Consider the following 27,904-nt stretch of genomic DNA (forward strand, 5'->3'; position numbering starts at 1 on the left):
CTGCTGGAAACCTGTGAAATTACCGTTACGACGCACATCCTCGCATTCCACACCTTTTTATTTTAACCACACACCTCCTTTGACAGACACCTGACAACTCTGGTGAACTAACATGAAACATATTCCAGTGGCAGCCTATACCAGTGATAACGTTAAACCAGGCTACACACAAAGTTAGCTCCACAGGCAGAGAGGAATGACCTGTGTGTGTCCAAAAATATCACATTAACATGAAAACACTAACGTTGTCCTGCTGTTTCCTCTGAACAGACCAGACACTGGACGTCTGCCGGATGAGCTACAAACATATTAGAGATTATAGATGACTGCGGTGTAAACAGGCAGAGATCCACTCCTGATAAACTGTCAATACAGGGTTTAATCAGCGTTATTGATCAGGACACACAGTATCGTGAAAACAGACTCTGTGCGCCTGTTTGATTTATTGTCTCACAAAAATTAGGAGCATAAAAACCATCAGTCTGCTCCTCTATCACCCTTCAACACACAATAAACAGCGAGAGCTGTCTGACATGAAATCTGGAGTTTATTCCGAGAGCTTCATTGTAAAACATCCACAGTTTCATCAGATCCAGACCAGATCCCCGGAGCTAACAGCTCTGAGCCAACAGGCAGGTTTCCTTCTTCAGATAAGGAACATCTTCCACTCATTAGTTTTGTTTTTCGTTCAGTTTTGGGCCCAATAATAAGTTTTCATGTTGACCTCCTCATAAGCTTTTGGTCATTTAGGGTCGTTTTCTGCCTCCTGTCTGTGCACGGGTCTCGGAAACCATCTATAGACTAGAATGTGATGAAACAGAACAAAACTAAAGATAAGTTACAAAACATATAGCCTTTTTTTTTTTAAACTGAAAGAATAGAATAAAACAAAATAGAAACTGATGTGTTACCTGGCAGCGATGCCTCCCTGTCGCAGGTTTGAAACCCTGGGTTTCCCATCCTTGTCAATGCCGCCTGAAACCGTCAGTCCTAGCGTTGTCCCCTCTTTCTTCATCAACTCCACCACTGAGCAGCCCCGAAACTCGTCTACATCACAACCAGAAGGACATTGGATTGGATGAACACTTCTTACAGCACAATTGGACTCTTTTATTTCTTCCACCTCATCCACTTTTCTCTCTCTCTGACTTCACAGTTTCCTCATCCAACTCTCAGCACAGAGAAATGGATTAATAATCTGGACAAAGAGAGAAGTGAAGTCACCTTCTATTCTGTCGTCCATCTATATTTTATCAAACGCCTGAAATATTTAGCAGCAGGAGAGATGGATAGAGAGAGAGGGAGATATTTCCCTGCAGGCCTGGTACAATGCGATGTGACCGATCCTCAGGTGATGTAACAGAGAGCAGGATTTTATTTAAAATATATTTTAATATTAATCCGGCAAAGCTTCCCCCTCCTTCATTCAGACAGGATTAAGACATCCGATCTTTGGCAGTGACCATCATTGTCTTCTTCTCCTCCCTCATCTTCTTCCTCTAAAGAGGCTTTACAGTCTCCTTTTCAACTTTTCTAACACATCAGCCCTGAGTCACAATCTGAAAGAGAAAAACCCCTAAATCTCAGACCCTGGAAAATAAAAAAAAAAGTAAATGAACCAGTTTACTGCAGCGACAGGGGAGAAACTTTTGAAAGTGTTACTTCACAAAGCTGAACGCTGAAAGAGATGAAGTGCAACACAGAGATTTGTTAAAGCTGCATGGTTTCAGTTTTAACTATGAATCTAAAACGCCTTCTGAGCCTAAATGGGAAGCAGTCATTTCAAATTCTAGAGTGAGGATGATCAGGGGTGGTTTCACTTTGGTTGACATGGTTCTAAACTAGTAACTAGTTCCGATCCTTTTACAATTCTTATTACTTGTCTCCAAAGCTCTACCACTTCCTCTAACTAGTTCTACGGCTCTAGCACTTCTGTAGCTGGATCAGAACCTCTACCAGTACTCATAACTCGTTCAGAGGCTGTACCAGTTGCTCTAATGTGCTCAGATCCAGGTGTCTGACTGTCTTTTGAGGTCTGTCAACTGGATTTGAAGCTCGACAAGATCCTCTTACTGGTTTTAAAGTTCTACCAGTTCCTGTAACTGGATCTGAGGCTCCCCCACTTTCCCTGACTGGATCCTGGTTCCTTTACTCTTTTTGACGTGCCGCCACATCATCGGTCAACTGGTTTTGAAGGTTTGCAGTTCCTCAAGCTGTTTCTGAAGCACCATTAGTTCTTCTAAGTGGTTTAGACCGAAACCAGTTTTCCAAAACCGAACAGGTCTTAACAGCTCTTCCAGTTCCAGTTTATTTTCATTAACCATTTTATTCAACAGGCTGTTCATCACTACGACAGCTATCTAGTATCGCTGGCAGTATCTTCATATATTTTGTGTGCAGCGTTATTGGCTAATTCTATTTGCTGCATTCAGATACAAGTCGGCCACCAGCTCCAGGTGGGAGGAGATAAACTGCGACTGCAAGCATCTTCCTGCAGGTCACGCAAATAGAAAACATCAGCTAACGCTCTGTTTGTGTGCGCGCGCTCTGTTTTCACAGCTGTTATCTCCATCAGTTTTGCTTTATTAGCTCTGCTGGTGGAATCATGCCGACAAGAAACAGAATAAGTGGAACAGTTCAGTTCACAATAACAAGTTAAAATATAACAGCACAATAAATATGTGGGATTGTGTTGTGAGTGTGTGTTACCTGGTATACTCTGTCTCCTGATGGCCAGTGCTCCATCTGGAGGTCTCGACCCGGCAGAGTGTTTGGTGTACGGCCCCTCATCTGAAACACAAGGAAACACACAGCACGAATCACTATACACAGTAACGGACACACATTGGTTTAGAAGCTCTACCAGCTTCTCTGGTTTGTTTCAGACTTGCACTGGACCAGTTTCTTCAACTGGTTCTGAAGCTCCAACTGAATGGTTCCAAAGCTCTACCAGTTCCTCTAAATGGTTCTGAGGCTGTACCAGTTTCTCTAACTGGTTCAGCCAGTTAGCCTTAACTGGCTAAAAAAAAACCTCGCCCAGTTCCTTTAAATGGCTACGAACCTCCAGCAGTTGCTTGTACTGATTTTGGAGCTGGACCAGTTTCTCTAATTGGTCCTGAAGTACTACTGGTGGGCACCTCTGAAACTCCACCACTTCCTCTAACTGGATTTCTACACCTTTACCAGTTCCTCTAACCTGTTCCAAACCTCCAACAGTTTCTCTAACTGGTTCTGAAGCTCTATTAGTTACAGCATGTAGCTCTGAAACTCCACCACTGCCTCTAACTGGTTCCAGACATTTACCAGTTTTCTAACTGGTTGTGAAGCTCTCCCAGTTCCAATATGTAGCTCTGAAGGTCCATCACTTCCCCTAATTGGTTCCAGACCATTACCAGTTGTTCGAAATCTTTGCCAACTTCTGTGTCTGGTTCTGGAGCTTATCCAGTCCCTGTATGTAGGACCACTTTCTCTAACTGGTTCTGAGGTTCAATCAGATCATCTAGTTCTGGACTTCTACCAGTTCTTTCAGCTCGTTTAGAGGTTCTACCAGTGTTTTTGCCAGAAACACCTGACGACCTTTGACTTCTGAGTCCAAACAAACCACAAGAGACAAAAACCTCAAATCCACATCTACACTCACCATCATCATCAGACATTGCAGAGCTTCCGCTACAAAAATACATCTCAGAGCTAGAGCTAGCTAGTTTAGCTAAAGCTAAACTTATTCAGAAAACAAGAAAACAAAAGATAAATTGATAGATACACTACCACAATCCTTGCATTAAAAGCTTCCTGGCATCACTAACAGTAATTTAGCATGTTAGCAACCTTAGCTTCAGTCCTGCTGCTGGTTAAGAACTAATAAAGCTCTGAAAACTAACTGACTGACTCTTCCTGACCAGTCATCGTTCTGGGTTCTGGTGTGAAGCTGCTGCAGCCTGGCCTCATGAATAAAGAAAACTCCAGCCACAGAGCAGTGACTTCATCACTACAGTGACCAATCCCTGTGAAGAACACTGCCTGGGCCAATTGCAGCCGTCCACTGGGAGACCCTCCCCTCCCCCTCCATGATGTCATCACACAGATGAGGCATCTGAATTTTTTTTTTTGCTGACAGAGCCAGCATGATGTCATGTAGATTGATGTCGATGCAGAGATGTAATTGGATTTGTCTTTTAATGGACTGATTGATTGATCGATTGATTGTCACTTTATAAAGACTACGATCCAGACCTGCTCTGTATGAAAAGTGCCCTCAAATAACTTCTGTTATGATTCGGCGCTATGTCAATAAAACTGACTTTAATTCAATTTAATTTATTTGATTGGATGAGGGTCATGTTGTGCGGATGCTCTGGAGGCGGGAAATACGTGATGATGATTCAAATAAAACCCACGATATTCTCAGTTTACAGCTGTTTGGGGCCACAAGTCCCAATATCTACTGACAACTGACACAGACAAAAACAATCAAAAACCATAAAAGCTTTCTAAAACTATAGCAGGAAAGAACGGCCTGCTTCTAATCAATTATCGATCAAGCAATTATTTACTGGAAATTGGTTTAATTACATCTACAAAACCAGTCTTTCCTCAGGTGACTTTTACAGATGCTTACGAAGTAACAAGTCTCAGAGACGGGTGTGTGGTTTATAGACGCCCTTCATGTGTGGAGCAGCATTTCACTGCGGCATTGGAAAAACTGGAGTAGGTGTGTCTGAAGTTCTGCAGTGGTTCCCCTGTTGTCCGCAATTGTCGTACAATTAACTAATAAGAGACACTGATTTCACAACGAGTGATGTTGTACTCAAGTCACAGTGATCTGATGACGCGATGGTCATGAATTTATTTCCACCGATGAATCACGTTAAGGGAGAAACCGTCTCCCTGCTAAGTTGACTATCACTATCATTAAGTATTAAGTATCAATTAAATATTGATCTGAATATTTCAATAGCATCATATCATCACTTCCTTTCTTTCTGCAGCATCAATAATTTCTCAAACATACAGCATTGGCCTACAGTAGATCTGTGGTGGGAGCTGGTCTAAATTCATATATGATTATTTGCTTCTGTGACTTGTTTATACCATGTTATGTTTGTCAGATAAACAGTTACCCTGTGTCTGACCTTTAATTGTTATATAACTTTGCCAGTTTTTACAGTGCTGCCTTCAAAAGAAGAAAAATGGTGAAAGGTTTGACATTTTAGAAATTAAGGAAAAGGGATCTGTGTGGTATAAATCTGTCCTTATACTGATCTTTATAAACTTAAACCTCAGCTAAACCAGGTCTGCAGCAGCTTTAAGTTAAACTTCCTGTTAAACCGGATCGGCAGCAGGGTTAAGTTAAACCTCGGTTAAACCAGGTCTGCAGCAGGTTTAAGTTAAACTCCCTGTTAAACCAGATCTGCAGCAGGTTTAAGTTAAACTTCAGAAACAGTGACTTCTACAGGAGTTGAGATGATTTCTACAGGAAACAGCAGCTGGTTCAGACTAAACCACAGGTGATGTTTAAAACGCAGCGATGGGGTTTAAGCGATCACGTGACTCTGACCCAGACAGCACACGTTTAAACCCCTGCTCAGGTCCTAAACCTTAAACTGCAGCTAAGCTAATGACGGAGAAACAGCCCCTTCCAGTTTAGTGCAGTGTTGTTCTATTTTGGTCTTCGGTTTGGTTCTGTTTTATTTCATTCTAGTTTATTCTAATCTGCTCTAGATCTCTTTTTGTCTTCTGTTTGGTTCCAGCAGCTGAGCTCAGAAACACAATGTGTCTCTGGAAACACACACACACACACACACCACAGCTAACTGAAGATGAAAGCTGAGCATCCTCCTCCTCCTCCAGATGTAGGACAGCAGCATCTCTCCCTTTCTCTCTCCATCTACAATACACACACACACACACATATAATACTCTGTACTACAAATTGTGTCGTGTTATACAATGCGTAATTACTTTTAGCTCGTGTTATTGAGCTATGTCTGTTTAACAAGGTCACACACTCTCTTAGATATCAAGCGTCTGAAACCAGCCCCGGTCAACAGTCGAACCAGCGCCACCTACGGGCTAGAAAAGTAACCGCGGCAGTAAAATGTAGGGAACACTTTATTTTACGGGTCCCGTATTTTCTAGGGTGTTCCCTCCGAAACGTTCCTCGTAATTTCCTACACACTTGCTGGTATTTTGCTGTTAATTACTAGTATATTTCCAAGAAAGGCCGACGTCATATTGGTTCCGATTGGTTAAGTGTTGGTTGCTACAGTTATTACGAGCCTGCTCTTTACATTTGAGCCTCTAAGAAAAAAATTATGAAATGATTTGGTAGGTGAGTAAAAATAGTTCATAAACAGACAGAAATATCCATCAGAGTTTCCCAGAAGAAAAAAGAAAGTCTCAATTTAGATTCTTCATGACTTTGAGCTGCCGTACATCATAGATCTGCTTGGTGATCAGTAAATATTCTTTTAACGGACATTTATGCTGCATGTTGGTTGAATTGTCCTGATTTACCTGTAGTTTTCAGCTTCAGTGGAAATTCCTCAGTTTTGTGTTTCAACCTGATAAAGATAAAACACACTCTGGGATGTAAAACCTCTCTGACTCAGCAGTTATACTTACAAACATATTTCTATCCAGTTTACATTTTCACATTATCTGTCCAATTAAGAATTAAGTTTTAGTTATTAGAATTTTTTATATTCATGCATTTAAAAAAAAAATATTCCAGGTATTTGTTAAGATACAACTGCAGCTATATCAGCCTACGTTTCCTGTCTGTATGTGCAGTGGAAAGTATAATTTTTACATTCAAATAAAAGAATTATAAAGATAACTTCTAAGTCAGACAAACCTGAACTATGTCATGTAAAGTACGACACTGGACCAAAGGATGTACTTATGCAGATTCAAATAAAGTCCTTTACAGGAGATAATGTGACTTAAAGTGGGGAGTTATCATCAGAATCCACTTTGCATTTTATGTATAAATCTATTTTTATGTATAATCACAGACCCTGATGCAACGGGAACCTGCCTCAGGGTCTGTGACCTTCAACAGCAGAGGTCATCTGACCAAACACACGCGGTACTTGCACTACAAATACGGATCACAGTCCATTACCCAGTGATGGAAAGTAACTAAGTAAGTTACCCAAGTACTGTACTTAATACAGTTGTCTTGAATAATTCTAAAATTGCATTTTTTTACTCCACTAACATGTATCTGACAGCTGAAGCTACTGGCTGGATGGATTACTAAACGGGTCTACTGGGCCCAGGCGCAGGGGCCCAAGGCTTTAGGGGCCCCCCTGAGATTAGAACAGTTAGAGAGAAACTCAAAAAGACCAAAATAAGACGCAAAACGACGACAAATAGAGAAGGAACGACCACCGCGTCATTTGCAGTCATTTTGTGTCTCTTTCAGTCTGGGTGTCTTGTTCCTACACAGGAGGGGTGGGGGCCTTTTCCATGTCTTTGCTCAAGGGGCCCGTTGTCTCATAATCCGTCCACGGTTAGTGTTACTTTGCAGATCAAGATTTAACCTTCAAATAAGATGAGTTTATACAATATGCTTCTTTGTTATAGATTTAAAACAGTAGAGTAGTTAAAATTAGCTCAGTTTCGACCGACTGCAACATTAAAATGATACTTTCACATGAATGCATCTGTAATATTAATCCACTACTATACACACAGACAAGGTCCGTCCTGCACAATCAGTACTCTCACTTTTTATAGTTTTAGCAGAAAACTATTGAGTACTTTTTTTTTACTGCAAATAGTTAAGGTACTTTTACTTACGACAGCGTTTAACTACGTTATTTAAAGGATCTGAAACTTCCTCCATCTACAGATTAAAAACACCTCAGTTCTATAAAAATATGATACAAAAAGAGACGGTGAAATTGAGTTTATTCGCATTTTAACCATCGTCAGTAAACCTGCTCATTCTGTCATTCTGATGCTTGTTTGTTCTCTATTAATCTATTAATACAGACTTTTTGATGAATCCATCAATGCCTCTGTCTCTAAAACTGGTGAGTTGACATCAAAAGTCCATCTTAGGTTGTCAAGAGTTCAAACTACTTGTGTTTTTCTGACAAACAGACCAAACTCTCAAAGGAGTGTCGATGAGAACAATATAAAACGGAGAAAAAGCAGTTGATGATCACAGTGAAGAAGCTGCACCGAGACCATATTTTTACCACAGAAATGACTTAACATGCAAACTATGGGACCTATGTTTAGTTTGGACAGTACACGTGACCTGGTTGTTGACATCCCTCCATCTCTCCGCTGTTTGAATTTCTCCTCTTGATAAATGTTTCTTACTTTGTCCTGCTTATTAACGGTATCATAGTCTGAGGTGTGGGGGGATTTGACTCCTGTACAAAAATGACAAAAACCTACAGATGGCTCACATTTTGAGGTTTCAGTGCTGACAGTGTGCAGGAGTTCAGGGCTTATTTTTCCATGAACTCATTTATTTCTCAGAGCCCAATGTGATTTCTTCAAATTGCTTGTTTAGTTCAACCAACAGCAGTAAAGCAGTAAGTATTCACATCTCAGGAGCTGGAACAAGGGAAATTTAGGCATTTTTGTTTTTAAAAAATTCTTAAATTATTCATTTTTTACCCAGACTGTGGGTGATCAAGTAATTCTCCCCGATCTAATAATAATTTAACAGTTACAGTCATAATACATACTTTTACTTTGCTAATAATTCGTGCTAATAAATGTGCTTTTACTGTAGTAAAATACTAAACACGGGGCTTTCACTTGCAGAGGAACATTTTTACATTGTGCTTTTGTTAATTTTACGAAATAATCTGATTATTTTTTTCCACCGCAGCCGACACCAACACCTGCAGCTTCAAACTGCTCCAGACTTTCTGAGAAAAAAAACATTAACATCCAGTGATAAAAATATCACAAAAACCTTGACACACACACTTTCTCTCTCTCTGTCTACCCTCCTTTCTCCTCTATTCTCGCTCTCCCCGGTTCATACACACCACGAATATACATTAATGAAATCAGATGTACTGCTCTCTCTGTCTCTCTCTCTCTCTCTGTGTTCACACTAACTCTGAAGGTCTCTTGTCCAAAGCTACCTGCAGCAATCGACTGAATGAATCCATCAGGAGATCATGTTCGAAACACACTTAAGACACAGGCAGAGACACGCATACACACACAAACAGCACACACACACACACACACACACAGCTGGCTTTGGTCATAAACAACCCACTCTCTCTCTTTCAATGTCAGCAGTTTACAGCACAACCATGCAAACACACATCTATGTTCCACATGCAAACATGCTTAGCCCTCCATCACACATACATCCAGCCTCTCTCTCTCTCTCTCTCTCTCTCTCTCCCTCCCAGTGTTCTTCTATGCCTCTCTACCTTTGTTCACCCTGCGCAGGATCTGGCAGCGACATTTAAACGACACGGCGATCATGTTGAAGCCGAGCCGAGCGTCGCACCCCCCCCCAGCGCCATGCAGATGCGGCCGCTACAAACTACACCTCCTCCTCCCTTCTCCTCCTCTTCCTCTCCTGTGCGAGCGACTGACTGATGAACGACCTCCTTAGAAAAGAAACCATCAGAGGGAGAGAGGGAGCGTTGCAACCAGTACAACCAGTACAACCAGTACAACCAGTACAACCAGTACAACCAGTACAACCAGTACAACCAGTACAACCAGTACAACCAGTACAACCAGTACAACCAGTACAACCAGTACAACCAGTACAACCAGTACAACCAGTACAACCAGTACAACCAGTACAACCAGTACAACCAGTACAACCAGTACAACCAGTACAACCAGTACAACCAGTACAACCAGTACAACCAGTACAACCAGTACAACCAGTACAACCAGTACAACCAGTACAACCAGTACAACCAGTACAACCAGTACAACCAGTACAACCAGTACAACCAGTACAACCAGTACAACCAGTACAACCAGTACAACCAGTACAACCAGTACAACCAGTACAACCAGTACAACCAGTACAACCAGTACAACCAGTACAACCAGTACAACCAGTACAACCAGTACAACCAGTACAACCAGTACAACCAGTACAACCAGTACAACCAGTACAACCAGTACAACCAGTACAACCAGTACAACCAGTACAACCAGTACAACCAGTACAACCAGTACAACCAGTACAACCAGTACAACCAGTACAACCAGTACAACCAGTACAACCAGTACAACCAGTACAACCAGTACAACCAGTACAACCAGTACAACCAGTACAACCAGTACAACCAGTACAACCAGTACAACCAGTACAACCAGTACAACCAGTACAACCAGTACAACCAGTACAACCAGTACAACCAGTACAACCAGTACAACCAGTACAACCAGTACAACCAGTACAACCAGTACAACCAGTACAACCAGTACAACCAGTACAACCAGTACAACCAGTACAACCAGTACAACCAGTACAACCAGTACAACCAGTACAACCAGTACAACCAGTACAACCAGTACAACCAGTACAACCAGTACAACCAGTACAACCAGTACAACCAGTACAACCAGTACAACCAGTACAACCAGTACAACCAGTACAACCAGTACAACCAGTACAACCAGTACAACCAGTACAACCAGTACAACCAGTACAACCAGTACAACCAGTACAACCAGTACAACCAGTACAACCAGTACAACCAGTACAACCAGTACAACCAGTACAACCAGTACAACCAGTACAACCAGTACAACCAGTACAACCAGTACAACCAGTACAACCAGTACAACCAGTACAACCAGTACAACCAGTACAACCAGTACAACCAGTACAACCAGTACAACCAGTACAACCAGTACAACCAGTACAACCAGTACAACCAGTACAACCAGTACAACCAGTACAACCAGTACAACCAGTACAACCAGTACAACCAGTACAACCAGTACAACCAGTACAACCAGTACAACCAGTACAACCAGTACAACCAGTACAACCAGTACAACCAGTACAACCAGTACAACCAGTACAACCAGTACAACCAGTACAACCAGTACAACCAGTACAACCAGTACAACCAGTACAACCAGTACAACCAGTACAACCAGTACAACCAGTACAACCAGTACAACCAGTACAACCAGTACAACCAGTACAACCAGTACAACCAGTACAACCAGTACAACCAGTACAACCAGTACAACCAGTACAACCAGTACAACCAGTACAACCAGTACAACCAGTACAACCAGTACAACCAGTACAACCAGTACAACCAGTACAACCAGTACAACCAGTACAACCAGTACAACCAGTACAACCAGTACAACCAGTACAACCAGTACAACCAGTACAACCAGTACAACCAGTACAACCAGTACAACCAGTACAACCAGTACAACCAGTACAACCAGTACAACCAGTACAACCAGTACAACCAGTACAACCAGTACAACCAGTACAACCAGTACAACCAGTACAACCAGTACAACCAGTACAACCAGTACAACCAGTACAACCAGTACAACCAGTACAACCAGTACAACCAGTACAACCAGTACAACCAGTACAACCAGTACAACCAGTACAACCAGTACAACCAGTACAACCAGTACAACCAGTACAACCAGTACAACCAGTACAACCAGTACAACCAGTACAACCAGTACAACCAGTACAACCAGTACAACCAGTACAACCAGTACTACCAGTACAACCAGTACAACCAGTACACAGTGTGTACTACTATGAGCGCTACTAGATTTTAATGAGCAGTCGGCATGTACATATAATAACAGTCTATACTTGTACTTCATAAAACATAATTGTACACTGCTCTAGTATGACACTGTGTGAACGACTTCATGCAGTACGGCCATAAGTATGCGGACACCCCCGGGTCACATACTTCGGTACTCTTCATGCTTTTAAGGCCACAGCACGTCGTGATATTAATATAAATATAAACTTTACAGTCTGAGCGTGGAGATTGGTTCGTCATCGGTTTTTTACTATATTTTGGGTGCACTAACCCTTTCATTGAGTCTTTATTCTCCTCAGTGGTTTCAGCAGTAACTATTACTAATATGTTGTGTACTGGCATGAGACTGTCTGGTGCAATCAAATAGAAACACATTTTAACATAGTACTACTTACTGTAAAGACACAGTACTAGCTTGGGTTGGGGTTGTTTTGGTGACTGCTAGTATGTTACAAAGAATAATTGAAAATATCAGTGTGTTTATAATATAATAATATCTTATAACAATAATAATAATTGCTGTAATACAGTGTTAGAACAATTATTTTACTGGGCACTCGTGTTTGCTCTATGAGGCAGCTTCCTGTTGTCTGACAGCGAGAGAACCGAGAGGAAACCAGGGGGTCTGTTTTCTGCGACGTCATTGGCTGACACTGGAAAGGGGGCGTGCCCTGTTCCAGCAGGTACTGAAGTGGTCAGACATGTGGGTCAGTGTTTCAGCAGCAGATTACACTGGATTAGTGCCGAAGTGTGTATTAAAGGTATTAACGGTGATGTTACAACAAGGGCAGCAAAATGCAAGTCAACATATTAAATCTATCTCTCTCTCTCTCTCTCTCTCACTTTCTTTGTGCCATTCTCTGCTAATGTCTCTCGACCCCCCCAAGACTATGATATAATAACGTTTATTATATAACTGAGGTTTTGTTCTCTGTGTCGGTGCCGACTGATCTGAACTGAAGCGTACCGGTCTGGTCTGATCTGTGCTGTCACACAGGTCATCAGCTCCACTATGAGCCTGTCACGCCCCCTGCTGGAGACAACACGGCAGCACAATAAGCTGCATTTATCTCTCTACTGCTGTATTTATTCTTCAGTACTGTTGTACTATCTTTACATTTAAGTACTTGGAGAATGCAGAGTTGAAAGGGAGACGTAACTGATTAGGATTTACTCCTCTTGATGAAGTATGTTTCCTGGCATGAAGTTTCTGGGAAGTTTCCTCTCAACTACTACTACTACTGCTACTGCAGTGCTACTATGCTACTACTACTACTACTGCTACTACTGTTACTACTACTGCTGCTACTACTATTACTAGTATTACTGCTACCACTATTCCAGCTACTGATACTACTGCTACTACTGCTACTACTACTACTGCTACTACTGCTACTACTACTACTACTACTACTGCTGCTACTAGTGCTACTACTACTAATGCTACTACTACTGCTGCTACTACTAATGCTACTACTGCTACTACTACTACTACTACTACTAATGCTACTACTACTACTATGCTACTACTACTACTACTACTACTACTGCTACTACTACTGCTGCTACTGCTACTACTGCTGCTACTGCTACTACTACTGCTACTACTGCTACTACTACTGCTGCTACTGCTACTACTACTACTACTACTGCTACTACTGCTACTACTACTACTACTGCTACTATTAGTGCTACTACTGCTACTAGTGCTACTACTAGTGCTGCTAATCCAACAAAAGCAAAAAAAAGTACTACTACTTCTTCTAAAACTAAAACATCATATATCATCATATCAGATACAGATGGTAAACATACTACTATTGTTGGTAGTACTACTAAAACTACTATTAATGAAATGTGGATCTTTGTCCCCTCTAAAGAAATTTTGAGTGGGGTCGAAAACTTCTTTTTGAACAAACGTTGTGTGCAGGCGTTACTTTTTTCATTGAACTAAACTTCAAGACACTTCACTCAAAACCAGAAGTGTGAACCTTTTGGTGTCGCTACAGGAGAAATCCGAGGATCGCCAAAGTCAACGGGATTCACCCTCTGTGGAATGTGAACGTCAACAAATTTCCTTTCAATCCATGCGATAGCTGTCCAGATATTTCGGTATGAATCATAGGACCGACTGAGCCACACCGCTAGCGTAGCTAAAAAACTAGCAGAAGTTGAGGTGAAGTTCCACGGCAGGTGCTCACAAAGCAGCTTGGTGAGACACATAAAATGAAAGAACATGTAGTTGCAACTAAATACTTTTGCCGTTAGTACTCCTAGTACTTCTACTTCTGCACCTCTGGGTGCTGCCAGAGGTGCTCACAGTCCCAGAGGTCCAACAGCCGTCCCTGTACGCACATCAGATGTAATAATACGGTGTAATGAGCCGATGAGGCCCATCCTCCTGCTGTGAAATCAACCAACACACCCACCCCCCCGCCCCATCCCCCAAAACACACACACACACACACTCACACGCACACACACAAAAACACACACGGCTGCAGTTGTTTCCATGGAAACAAGCTGATGAATAATTGAGGGGGGAGAGCAACCCTGCACCGTACAAAGAGTGATTTTGAGAGATGAAAGAAGTGTTCTAACACACACACACGCACACGCAAACACAAACACACACTAACACACACTAACGCACACAAACATTACAGGTTATCATCACAGCCTCCGGCATTTCAAAATAACCAAATCAGAGTATAACACTGACAGTGTGTGTGTGTGTGCGCGTGTGCATGTCAACACCCACCGCCCAAAGTTAAACACGTGGGTTTGAGTCACCATGACATCTCCTTATGTAAGTGCGCACGCGCGCACGCACACACACACACACACACACACACACACACACACACACACACACACACACACACACACACACACACACACACAGACTCAGAGCTACAGAGAAGAGCAGAGAAGGGATGTGTAAACCTTTAATTAGCGCTAACAGTCACAGTCAGACTGACAAATTTCGGTGTGTGTGAGGAAAAGATGGGACCAACCGACAGCACCATAATCAACAAACCAAGAATACTTGAATTCGTCACATCAGCTGGACAGTTTCCCACTCGGCTGAGAGAAAGCAACTCAGAAAAGGAAACTCACTGCGAGTCCACGCAGTTTCTACGGACGCACACTGAGTTCACAAAAGAGAAAAACATTTGGAGACCTTATCTCGTAATTATTACTTCTCTGTCTCATAATTACAAGATAATGAACAATAATCTAATGGAGCAGGAATTGGAATGATACAGAACTTGCCTGAGAATATTCTGGTTTTTAAATTTTCTTCAGTATCAAAGTAATCCAGTGATAGCTTTTAGCGCTCTATAAAAAAATTAGTAGTAATTAATTTCGTAAGTAACTGTGTTTCAGTGCACTGTGCTGTTGTTTGGATATTGTTTTTTTAATGGAGGACATCAGGCTTGGTGGTCACATGGGACGTTGAAGACTTGCGTCTCACCTGGAGAACGGTGTCACAAGTCATGAAAAAAGGCAAAAGTATTTTAAAAACTTTGAATTTTGAAAAAATTTGTGAAAACTTTGAATGCTTCAATTTGAAATTCATTGTTTTTTAGGTGCGGATCAAGATAAAATAGTGCCACACCACGTTTTGTATCATACTGTATCAAACACTTTATGGGGGAGACATAGAACATACATTTCTGATCATTTGTCCAGTAGATTAAATGATACAAACACCTCTTTGTATAATGAAATTCAGCAGCAGATCACACTACATCCTCCAAAATGATCACGAAGCTGAATCAACACCTCTTTAAAAATAGTTTCAACAACAACTGAACATTATAACCTTCATGACGGAGGATTTATTGCAGGTCTGTTGGATTAGACTGACTTAGTTTTAGCTAAGTGTACCTATTAAACTGGCAGCTGAGTGTATTGTACCCTGTTGTGTTTTCTCTTTTTTCCTTGTCTCCTTAATTAAAGAGGAATCAGGGTAGAAAAAAGGAAGCAGTTGTTCTTTGAATTAAGAAAACTAATTATACATCATATCCAAACAATGAGAGCAAAGTGCTCTGAATCTCGAGAGGCCTCCAAATTAATTAAGGTGAACTTGTTCAGGTTTCTGCTCTACTTTTTCTCTCTCCGGTTGTGTTTTCATTGGCTCTGAGGATAAGCCAGCAGGGAAGTACAAAGCCTCCAGACCAACACAAATCCAATCCCAGCAAATGGAAAAGTTGAAAACGTGGGCCCGAAAGCCAGCAGAGTCGAGAGGAGTCTAACACCTTCACATGCTGTGACTATTAAAAAACGTGGGTGTAGCGTCTGATAGGACTGTTGATGGCAACCGAAAACAGATGATAATGAGGATTTTTTTTCTTTTATTTGTATTCAGTTTTCTTTCCTCACTCCTTATTAATATAAATCAGAACAAGGATTTAATAGAAAACCTCAAATAAAATGCTGAATCAGACGCCCCAACCCTCCCTTCTGCTTCCCATTTTCCTCTTTAATCCCCATCATGTCGGACACAGGACCCGTTATGCAAATGAGGTCCTCTTTGAAAGCATTAATTAACACATTTTTGCTAATGCCAACAACCTTCTCATAGAACGTGAACACTGCGAACTGCTCTGGTCTGAACTCTGCGTCGTGTAACAGTCAACATCGCTTCACCTCATTAATGTGCAAATTTATGCATCATGATGTTTCAACGTGTGATGAGATCATCGAGCGCGCAGAGGGGAGATGGCAGGCGAGCAGAGAGGCAGCTGTCTGGCTGTAAAGGATGCAGAGTCGCCTACAGGTGAGTTACAGGTGACATCGGTGGTGGAGGCGGGGCCAGAGGCTTCAAACCGTCACCTTTAACCCATGTCACAGGCTAACTCGAACCAGGCAGTACCAGGTTAAACATACACTCTCTGACGGTGTCTCCAAATAGCTAAACTTCTCCATAAAACCACTGTTGATTGGGAGTGTAACAGTACATACGCAGTTACACATGGGACGGTATTTGTACCACCTGTTCTAAACATAAAAACCTCAAAATTGGTGTAAACATTAGAACCAGTGGGAGTGCACCGATGGCATTTTGAAAAAATGAATGTTACACCGCGACCACTAAGCCTGAGTGAGCTAAAAAAAAAGTCATAATCTAGGGGACATAACTCTAAGAGCGGCTACATTCACCAGGTTTCAGCGAATGGCAAGAAATCTAGGAGGGTGGAGGAGATAAACTCATTTAGAATAAAAGTCTTATTTGACAGAGACTCACATTTAAGAGGGACAGTTTGTACAAAGTGACTGAAGGGACACTGCTGCGTTTTATGTAAAGAAAATTGTTTTTGTTTACCCTTCTCAAAGTGCTATGTGGAAGGGAGACCCTCTCTGTGACAACGGCCTGAACAGTTAGATGAACCGTTGAAGGTGTAAATGCCAGGGGGGGGGGGCATTCAGCCTGTGATGAAACCGGAGAGGAAGAAGGGGATTCCTGGGGATGTGTGAGGAATGTAAACAGTCGGTCATGTGGAGAGGAATGCATCACACGCTGCATGTTAGCGGCTAGCATTCGTGAGCCTAGTTTGTTTTTGGGCGAATTCTGTCTCTCCACGGGCCAGTGTGGGAAAGGGACCTGAGATAAAAACAGATTTGCCACATTGTTTTAGAGAGTTAACAGCTATTCAAAGGAAAATACACGTACCAGAAAAATGCAGAAGAAGTGTAAAATAAAACGTCTTAAACGACAACAGAAAGTGTGATCTTCTGTGAAATTTTTCGCGGCGTTCTGAAGTGGCGAACGCAGACGCCGACACATGCACGAATCACACACAAAGAGTGTGTCTTCTGTGTATGTCTCCGTGTTGGCCAGTCAACCAACCTTAAATTGCCTTCATATAGAATCATACGCTGCGCTAAACACACACACACACACACACACACACACACACACACACACACACACACACACACACACACACACACACACACACACACACACACACAGAGTTAGTTAGCTGGTAGCTATACATGTCTCTTGGCAATGCTGACACACACACAGGAGTGTTCCAGTAATTTGGAGGAATAATACAGTTCGGTGTCAGTTATTAGCACAAACACACATCCATTCGTACAAATGTGTTGTTTTAAATAAACAATGAATAAATAAAATAAAAATAATGAAATTTACACAAATAAGCTTCCACAAATATTCCTCAAAAGTTATTTGTGAGACTTTCCACACAGCAGTGTATTCAAGTTTCTCCAGAGTTCTAAAGGTGCAACAATTACTCGATTAATCAATGAGTCGATTGACAAAAATTTAATCTGCAACTATTTCAATAATTGATTAATTGTTTCAGGTCTTTGTTAAGCAAAAATACCAAACATTTGCTGGTTCCAGCTTCTCAAACGTGAGGATTTGGTGTTTTTCTTCGTCATATCAGAGAGTTAAGTGAATCTCTTTCGGCTTTGGACTGTTGTTCGGACAAATCAAGGCATTTGAAGACACCGCCTTGGGTTGTGGGATTATAGCAGGCAATTTACACAGTTTTCTGACATTTTACAGACAAAAGGAGTAATCAAGAAATTGAGGAAACAATCTGTAGATTAAGAGATAATGCAAATAATCGTCAGTTGCAGCCCTAATATAATCCGTTTAATCTTTTGATCCACGCTGTGTCCACTTTATTTAGAAACATGAAAGACAACAAAGGCAAACACCAGAGTGAATCTTTTATCATCTGCTCGCAGCTCGGAGCGCTCACCAACACTTTAATCAGTGTAAACGGTTTAGTTGACGGTGAGTTCAAGTCCTGTTGGAGATTTCTCTGGAGGCAGACAGATGGACACCGGTGAGCAGTGAACCAGAGTTCATCCACAAAAACTAAAATATTCCTGAATCTCATTTAACCACATACAAATATACATATATATAACTAATGTTACTTTCTACAGTAGGAAAGAAAAAATATTCAACACCCTTGTGAATTAAATTTCAAAGTTTTTAATAGCTTCTAATGCCTTTTTGGAGCAAACCGATACCCTGCTCTCGGTGTGATGATGATCTACTGTAGTTCTGGTTGCTGTTAAGAGTCCTGCTGTCGCCAATGCACGTAGCAAACCTACTTTCTTGCCTACTTTCGGAAACTTCCAGTTTTTGATACTTGGTGCTACAGACTGATTGTGGTCTGTACCGAAGAAGATGAGGAGCTGGGATCAAACTGGAACGAAACTGATCCGGGAGCACAACCAAAAGGAACTGGACTGATTTTTCACTCCAAAGTCAAGAGCAGCATTTTCTTTTTCAGTATATGGACTAAAACAACACAGGACGTTAAACCTGGAATTAGTGTGAGTGTTCCCCACATTGTCTGCATTCCTTTCCACAGTCAGCACTTCCTCCCTTGTTATTACCCACAAACCACCTGGCGCCCCTGTCACCTGGATACCTGAGCGTGCGTGTGTGTGTGTGTGTGTGCTGTAACCCAGCAGTGCTTTGCCAACGACCTTCATCTATAATACAAGACATTAGACGCACTCACACTCACTCAGGACGACTTCAAGTGTCATAATCTGTTGATAAGCTCCTCTCTCTGACCCGCACCTCCAACAAGACAATCAAACAAAGCCCCCCCCCCCTCAGTGTTTCTCTATGGGACTCACTCACTCAGTAGGTGTGTGTTGTACTTGCTGGTGTAGTAGTAAACGTCTTCGTAGCCTTCCTGGTAATCGTCATCCGCCCGGTACCTCCTCCCTCGCCTCCTCCTGCTCAGCAGGCGCAGCAGGGCCAGGAACCTCTCCATCACCACCACCACAAACCGGGTCTGTACCGAACTGCGCCGGGCCGGGCCGGGCCGGACCAAACCGGGCCAGGCTAAGCTATGAGCTAACACCAAGGCAAATAAAGAAGAGAGCTAACGGAAAGCGTTATTCCATTTAGAGAGAGAGAGTGAGGGGGAGTGAGATCAGGTTTCCTCCTCCTCGCTTTGCTTGCCTCTGCACTCACACACACCTCTGGATCTCACACATACACACACAAACACACACACCAGCGAGCCTGTAACACGCATTAACTCACTCACACGCTCTTTGTATTCTCTCCTCTCTCTATCTGCAGCCTCCCTCTCCTCCTCCTCCTCCTCCTCCTCCTCTGTTCCCGTCTACTTCTTTCGGCTGTTGGTGCATCTAGCCAGGCTCAGCCAATCACAGGGCTCACAGCTCTTTCTCTCTCACACATACACACACACACACACACACAAACACACATACACACTCACGCTGGCTTTGCTCACTCGCTGCTCTCGCCCTCTAACACACTACTCCGCCATCTCAGCGCTCCATTGTGTGTGAATGTGTGTGTGTGTGTGTGTGTCACGCTGTAAATGAAGAGTCAGCAGAGAGATGAGAGACGAGCTTCTTTTCCTTCATTGGCTCCTTCCTTCCTTTGTTGCATCCTTTCTTCCTTTGTTATACTTCCTTCCTTCCTCCTCTCTCTCTCCATATTTGCTGTGGTTCCTTTCTTGCCCTCCTCTCCTCCTCCTTGTTCACACACTTCATTCCAGTTAGGGGGAGGGGAGACCTCTTCAGGCACGGAGTGTGTGTGTGTTTGAGTTTGTGAGTGTGTGTGTGTGTGTGTTTGTGTGTGTGTGTTTGTGTTTGTGAGTGTGTGTGTGTGTGTGTGTGTGTGTGTGTGAATTCCACAGAGTGGTCTGTAATTGAAAACTGGGAGGGAGGAGAGGAGGTAAGGAGAGGAGAGGAGAGGAGAGGAGAGGAGAGGAGGATGAATAGGAGGGGGAGGAAGATAAAACTAGACAGGAAGAGGTGAGGGGAGAGGAGGAAAGGAAACTAGAAAAGGAGAGGAGAGGAAAGGAGGAAACCAGAGAAGGAGAGGGAAATAGGAGAAAGAGCGGTGAAGGGATGGGAGTAATGGAAAGGAAACTAGGAGAGGAGAGAAGACTATTAGAGGAGAGGAGGATGAAGAGGAGAAAGAAGAGGAAGGGTAGGAACGAGGAGGGAAAAGAGGAGGAGAGGGAGAAGAGAAGGAGAGAGAATGAAGGTAAAGAAAATTAGGAGGAAACTACAGAAGATAAAGTGAGCGGATCAAAAGAAGAGGAGAGGAGATGAGGAAGAGTAGGAGAGGAGAGAAGAGGAGGTTAGCAATGGAAACAAGGAAAGGAAATCGAATGAATGAAACTAGGAGCCTGTGGATCAGAAAAGAGGAGACTAGGAAAGGTTAGGTGAGAACAGGACCAGAGAGGATGGGGGGAGGAGGTTTTGAGAAACTACGTGACCTGGGTTACTTTGACAGAAACCAGGATCCTGTGGTATGTAAACACCTGATCCACATCTCGGATGTCTGTCTACACAGGAGGGGTCTCCAACTCATATTAAATACTGTACAACAGTAATTAGAAAAACAGGCAGGATTTCAGCCAAGGAGACGACAAACCCAGCAAAAAAACAAAAAAACAAAGGACCCTCTGGGTACAGGCCCAGTCCAAACTAAATAAGGCCTCTCCCTGGCAGTATCATCGTCCTTACTGTTGGACTTTCTTTCCATACTAATCATCGAGATCATTTTATCCCCTAGGTCGACTACCTCGCTGCTTCCTCCAGCTGTTCCTGGGGGCTGCCGTGGCGTTTCCCAGGCCAGATGGGAAACATAAACCCTCCAGGTGTTCTGCGTCTGCCCCAGGTCTCCCCTCAGAGTCCAGAACACTTCCATAGGTCGTCCTGATCGCATGCTGAGCCACTTCAGCTGATGTTTGGTCCCCCCCCCCCAAACTTAACTCATTAAGGGCTGGCAACAAGAGGCATGCTGAGCTAACAAGCTACAAGCTAACAATAGAAATCAATTAACATTTTAGAGGAGCAGTGAAGGGTCTAGGTCAATAACACCAGCACACATTTAGCATTTACATCTTATTCCACATATTTTATTGTGTATCTTTTGTGAACCTCGACTATGACAAATTAATGCTGTTATCAGCTTCACCAAATAGACATTTCCCCTCTAAATGTCTCACATGCTCCCATTTGATCTAATAATCCACCAAAAAAAAAACAAAGATTAGAGAAAAGTCCAAAAAACTGAAAACAGATCAGTGAATCTGAACTTTGTTTTAATTCTTTCCTCTCCCGTGAATCATCTGACGACCCCTCTGATTTATCCGGTGACCCTCTGGAGGGGCCCGACCCCTAGGTTGAGAACCAGTGAATCAAACTATTAAACTGTGTATAGTCAAAACCAGCTCCACCCGGAGCAGCCGCAACAGTAAAACGCTGCTTAAGCACTGATGCATCAATGTTAATTTAAAAATGTCACATACAATGATATCAGTCACAGGAGACATTTTAATTATCTGTTGCACGTCACATCTAATTTTTCAATTCTTTCTCCACAGCGCAGTCCATATTTCACCTCAGGTTTTAATATCTCATTTCACAGCTATTGTAAATTGTCTGCAAATAGATTTTAATTTTATCTTTGTTTTACTGCATTATTTATTATTTATTATCGCCTTACATTTTTATTCTTATTTTTCTATTTTGCATCTTGTGGAGCAAACGTCAACACACATTCTTTGTATAATACTTTTCCTTGAGTAAATGCAGGAAATTGTAACTTATACTGGAGTATTTTACATTCTTGTACTATTAATAGCCCCCCCACACACACACACACACAGACACACACACTTTTCTGAACCCATTTAAATTGGCCAATGGCTTGCATCACTAATCCAAGTGGGTCCTCCCGACTGGGCATGTGGGCTGAGCAAATGACAGACTGGCAGGGAGAACAGAGTGCGATCAGAGGCCTGGAGAACATATAATCGTAACCACACACACGGGGAGATAATTAACCACATCACTGTATGTTTCATCCCAAAGACACCACGGAGCTAATAACACGCGTACCAGCCCTCATGTCAACAGCCCAAACATTTAGCCGTCAGATTCTTGACCTACATTTCTTTCCCAGTGTAAGATGAGAGTTAGATTTCCAGAATATTAATCGACATCAGCAAGACTGAAGCATGAAAAAGAGAGAAAGGGGTTTAATGTGATTTATTCAGGCTACTCAGCTGTTCAAACACACAGGCGGCCATCAGTGACTGTTTGCCTTCCCACTGCCACCACTGGCAGTGAACTGGTTCAACTGGATTAGTCTCAAAAAACACACACACACAGGAAACAGATTGTACACGTTTGTGTGTCCTGAGGTGAGAGGAAACTCACACACAGTAAATTTCTTTGAACTCTGACCTTTGACTCCTGAAACTGACAGAGACAGTGACTGACAGCTGGTCTGCAGGGTGTACAGTGACAGTTTGGTGTGTCTGTGTGTGTGTGTGTTTGTGTGTGTGTTGTGACCTCTGACCCCTGTCATGTCCTGACAGCTCTCGTATCCCACGTTGCACCAATGCCTTACAGACGGAAAAATGCTGATGGAAATGTGACAGACAGCAACACGCACACACACGCACACACCAGACAAAACTACCAAAACTAGCCCTTTGTAATAAATGATGACTGTAGGAATCAGGATCAGTCATTTCGTTGATTAACGGGAAACAGGTGAATTGCACGTAGGGGTTCCAATTGCCGGTTCCATTTCGGATCCAGTTCAGAGTCGGTAAAGTTAGATCAGCTTTGGAGTTAGCTCAGGACGGCGAGGGAGGAGTCACCACGTCAGGCACGACTCCGCCTCCCTCACCTGTCAGATATCTCGGAGGGCTTCAGAGCCCCATCAGCTGCCTCACAAATGCTTCTTACTGACAGAGCTGACAGCCGGGCAGATGGTTGAGTCACATTTACTGACACAGGCAGAAAGAGGGAGAGAGAGGGAGAGAGAGAGAGAGAGAGAGACGGTGAGTGTGTATGTGTTGCTGCTAAAAATGACAAGTGTAGGTTCATTTGCATATCGCTCTCAGGCCTCTGCAGCTCTGTAACAAGATTGGTAGCCTTGTTAGTGTGTGTGTGTTTGTGTTTGAGTGTGAGTGTATAATCAGATTCTCCATGCCTCTCTGGAAAGCACACACACATAGACACACGCACACAGTTTATCCTCTATCTCCCCCTCCTGGTCCCTCAGAGTAACTGCAGCCCTCAAAGACATCAGCTGCTTTCAGAACTCGGAAGAGAAAACTGTAAAATTTAGATGCTTCAAATGTCCGCGTCCGGCTACAAGCTACCCAAGATCCACCGGGTCAGACAGGCAGACAGACAGTGATTGATGAAGCCCGAGGGAGTGCAAGACAGACAGATAGACCTAGAAACAAACAGGACAAAAGAGAGAGAGGACTGAAACCATGGTCTTAATGGACTGCTGAGTGACTGACCTTGATTCCTAATGGACACACACACACAATGCATTGACTTCCATTCATTCCCCAAAGGCTCAGTCCAGCCTGGACCTAAACCCAAAGACAGAAAAACGGACAAACAGCTGGACAACAACTGTACTGAAGACAAACTAAAGGACACAAATTTGTCTAAAACTAGACAAAATGACCCCTCTCAACCGGTCCAAGGTCCACACACACAAACAGGCGTGTTAGTAACAGTAATCCTTCATGTGAAAATGAAAACAGTTCACGATGACGACGGAAAACCAGTAGAGCCAAGAATTATTTAACAAGTGCATGAATTTACTGACAATTGTTTCACATTTCTGTCAGTGCTGCCGAGAGACATATCACAATAATTCTAGGGCTGTAATGATGAGAATTGCAGTTCCAGCCCCTAATGGTAAAACTAATCACTAAAATAACAGTGAAGCTGATTACTTATGACACAAACTGATCTGACACAATGGACAGATTATGAGACAATAACCCTGGGCACAGTCACAGGGAAAAGGCCCCCCGCCCCTCCAACACTGGATCATCTACAAACGAATCTCTCTGAGGCTATTTTGCGTCTCTTTTTATTCGTTTTTAGCCTCTTTAAACTTGCTTTGAGTCTCACTTTATTGATTATGACTCTCTGTGGTCGTTCTGGGTCTCCCTGTGGTCCTTTTGTGCCTCTTTGTGGGCACAAAAATCCCATACTCAGGAGTTTGGACTCCCGAGTTAACGTGAGTGTGAACTTGCTGCACTCTGTATTGGGGGGGGGGCTACAGTTGACTGCAGCAGAAAACAACTCGGTGCCTCCGTTTCTAAAATGCGCTGTTGGTTTACGGTTGCTCTGGCACATCAGAGGACATGTCGAAATTTTCTCAGCTCTTTTTGTCTTTTTTGTCTCAATGGGCATTTACACTGACTCGGTTTGTGTGAAAAAGGGGGTTTAGGGTGGACCAACATTTTCCTCAACCAAGGACAGCCTGCACTGTGCTGCTAAAATGTTGTTTCCACTACACCCTCTTCTACCTTACTCAAAAGAAGGACTTAACTGGCACAGACACAAACACATCAGTGAGATTTTGAAGGGATAAAATAGATCAGAGGAAATAATGGAAATACTCTCATCTCTCTCTCTCTCTCTCCCTCTCTCTGCAGGTTTCAGTGTCGGACCAACTGCTGGACTGTTAGAGACACACTGAGACATAGTGTGAGTGTGTGTGTGTGTGTGAGCAGAGAGAAGGTGTGCATTAATAAGTGTTTTGTGTTAGTGTGTCCATGCTGGGCTTATCCAAGTAGAAAATGAGTGTGTACGTCTGATGCCAGCAGCTCGGCTGTCCACCTGGACGCTGCCCAGGGCTGCGTGTGTGTGTTACTGTAGTTGTGTGTGTGCGTGCGATTGTGGTTGTGTATGTCAGGCTGTAACAGACAAGGGACAGTAAAGCAAATCCTGACACTGAGTCTGTTTTGTACTGAAGCATTCATGGATTTTGGTCTCAACCACCAGTTCTATTTGTTATGGTGACATTTCACTCGCCCGCTTCATTGTTGAGATCCTGAAAATGCGCTGGTGTGTTTACAGCAGAGTCCGGTCGGGAAACAACACAAGCAGGCTGTAAACAAACACTCCTTTGAAGCGTTTTGCCTAAGAGACTGAAAACTGAAAGTACCCAGAGTGTGATGTACTGTAATCCACTGCACCTAAAATCTACAACCTGACTGAGTAGGTTAAGCAAAGCAGACCAAATGATGTCAGCATATATACACGTCCTACTATAGTGTGCGAAAAAGCAAACGACCGAAACAATCGCTGCACATGTACGTTACATTTAATGCTCCAACAGTGGATCAAAAGCAGCTCTGCCACATATATCGGACACATTAACAGACAGTTTGGGGAAAACTGTGTCTCTGACTTTCACCTTGATCATCTCTTTCTCCCGATGTCGCTGCATCCCAAGATCAACAATTAACCCGGTGAGTAATGAGTAATGTTTTGTTGAATGATTAAACAAGACTAAGAGCCTCCAGCCATGCTAGCAGCGCCGCCCTCTTTCCTCACCCGGTACGGGTCTTTCATAGAGGTCATTTGTGTCCTGGTTAAGAGGGCAGAAGACAGGGTTGACGAGCACCGATGAATCTCTATATCTGTGGCTCTTCTATACATGTATGTATAGTGAATATATTTAGTTTTGTGTTTTGTGGAATTACTCTATAGAATCACTCTATGCAAAACATTTTTGATTCATTTCTGTGATATTTACTGTAAGGTAGCACAATTTATGCAGTAACGACATGCCCTTCTTTTTATTTTAATGGAATTTTGGTTTATGCCAAATGAATACAGGAAATACATTAATAAAACATACATCAAAACAATGGTGACCCGCATTGTAATGTTGTTAGAGTTTTTTTAGGTCACTGTGTAATGAGTGGCAAAGTTTTCTTGTTGGGAGACAAATGTTGGCAATGTTCAGGCACAACTTATAGAAATATGGATGAAGTGTTTTGGTTTGGCATCAGTGCACATTGGATGTGAGATTAGCTGCTGTAATTAGTGCACATAAAAAAAAAAAAAACTGCTCTAGCCAATGGCGTTGGAGTGACACCTTCAACCGCAACATATTCGTGTAATGTTCGGGCGTCCAAATACTTTTGGCCATGCAGGCAGCACTGCAAGACTGCAGCACTGTGTTGCCTTGTGATACACTATTTCCACACGCTTAAAACACACACATTTAACCGGATAAAGTCGGAGCGATATACACAATGACACATACACACAATCAGCAGTTTGTTCCACAGAGTCATGCTGAGAGAGAGACACAGACACAGACAGAGGAAAAGAGAGAGAGAGAGAGCGTCTCTTGGTGAAATGTGTCAGAGACGATAGGGATAATACATTAAGCTGAGGAAAATGGATGTACACTCACACACAAGCACACAGTAACAAAAAACGCACACACACACACACACACACACACACACACACACATATACAGTAACACACACGCACACACACACAGTAACACACACATAGTCAGGTCTGCTTCAATAATCCTGAGGACAAAGATGAGCAGAGTTCTGACATCAGCACCTCTTAAAGGACAGAGTGTGTGTCTGTGTTTGTGTGCGTGTGCGGGTGTGTGTGCGTATGTGTCGGCTGAAGAGGAAATGGTTTGGACGTTCTGTGTTACTGTGTGTATCTTGGAGTGTGTGAGTGTGTGTGTTTGTGTTTGAGCCATTTTCTCTGCTTCTTAGTTGAAAAGCTTAAATCGCTGGGATGATGTCATGCTGTCCCACACGCGCAAGCACACACAGACACACACTGACTGTAACATCCTACACAAAAAACGCTAATGTGCGTCACTAGTCCGTTGATTTTTACTGTATTTCATTTAAAACCTTTTATTTGGTACACCTGCACAGTCTAATGCAATCCAACTATTATGAATCCTATAATGTCCAGGTTTTGTTGAGACTGTCATGGAAGTGCAGTTCAGGGGCTGCAACTAATGATTATTTTCGTTATCGATTCATCTTCTGATTATTTTCTTGAGTCATCGTTCACTCATAAAATATTTAAAAAATGGTGAAAAAATGCATAATTCACAATGCCCGAGCCCGAGGTGACATCTTCAGATGTCTTGGTTTTATCCCACCAACTGTCCAGAACCTAAAGATATTCGGTTTATTGTCATATATGACAAAGAAAATCTGTAATTTCTCACATTTGAGATGTGTTTCTAATACATACACGAGGAGGTCAGAATATTAGAAACACTTCTCAGTATAACGCAGTTC

The 27,904-nt window shown here is 42.7% G+C and overlaps 1 protein-coding gene across 2 annotated transcripts in view; it reads right to left on the reverse strand.

Moving 5' to 3' along the window:
* Nucleotides 1-27,904, reverse strand: part of grip1 (glutamate receptor interacting protein 1) — a 59,215-nt gene that overhangs the window by 24,758 nt on the left and 6,553 nt on the right. The window contains exons 1-3 of one of the 2 annotated variants that reach the window (XM_040141565.1): nt 19,423-19,607; nt 2,710-2,790; nt 912-1,047 (exon numbers count right to left, since the gene is read on the reverse strand). In XM_040141565.1, the coding sequence (XP_039997499.1) occupies nt 912-1,047; nt 2,710-2,790; nt 19,423-19,558 (353 nt within the window). In that variant the 5' untranslated portion in view covers nt 19,559-19,607. Of the gene's footprint in view, nt 1-911; nt 1,048-2,709; nt 2,791-19,422; nt 19,608-27,904 lie in introns of those variants that run through there. The other variant, XM_040141571.1, reaches the window with a different exon arrangement.

This window comes from Xiphias gladius, chromosome 2 (assembly GCF_016859285.1).
Source record: "Xiphias gladius isolate SHS-SW01 ecotype Sanya breed wild chromosome 2, ASM1685928v1, whole genome shotgun sequence".
In the NCBI taxonomy this organism is placed as follows: Eukaryota; Metazoa; Chordata; class Actinopteri; order Istiophoriformes; family Xiphiidae; genus Xiphias; species Xiphias gladius.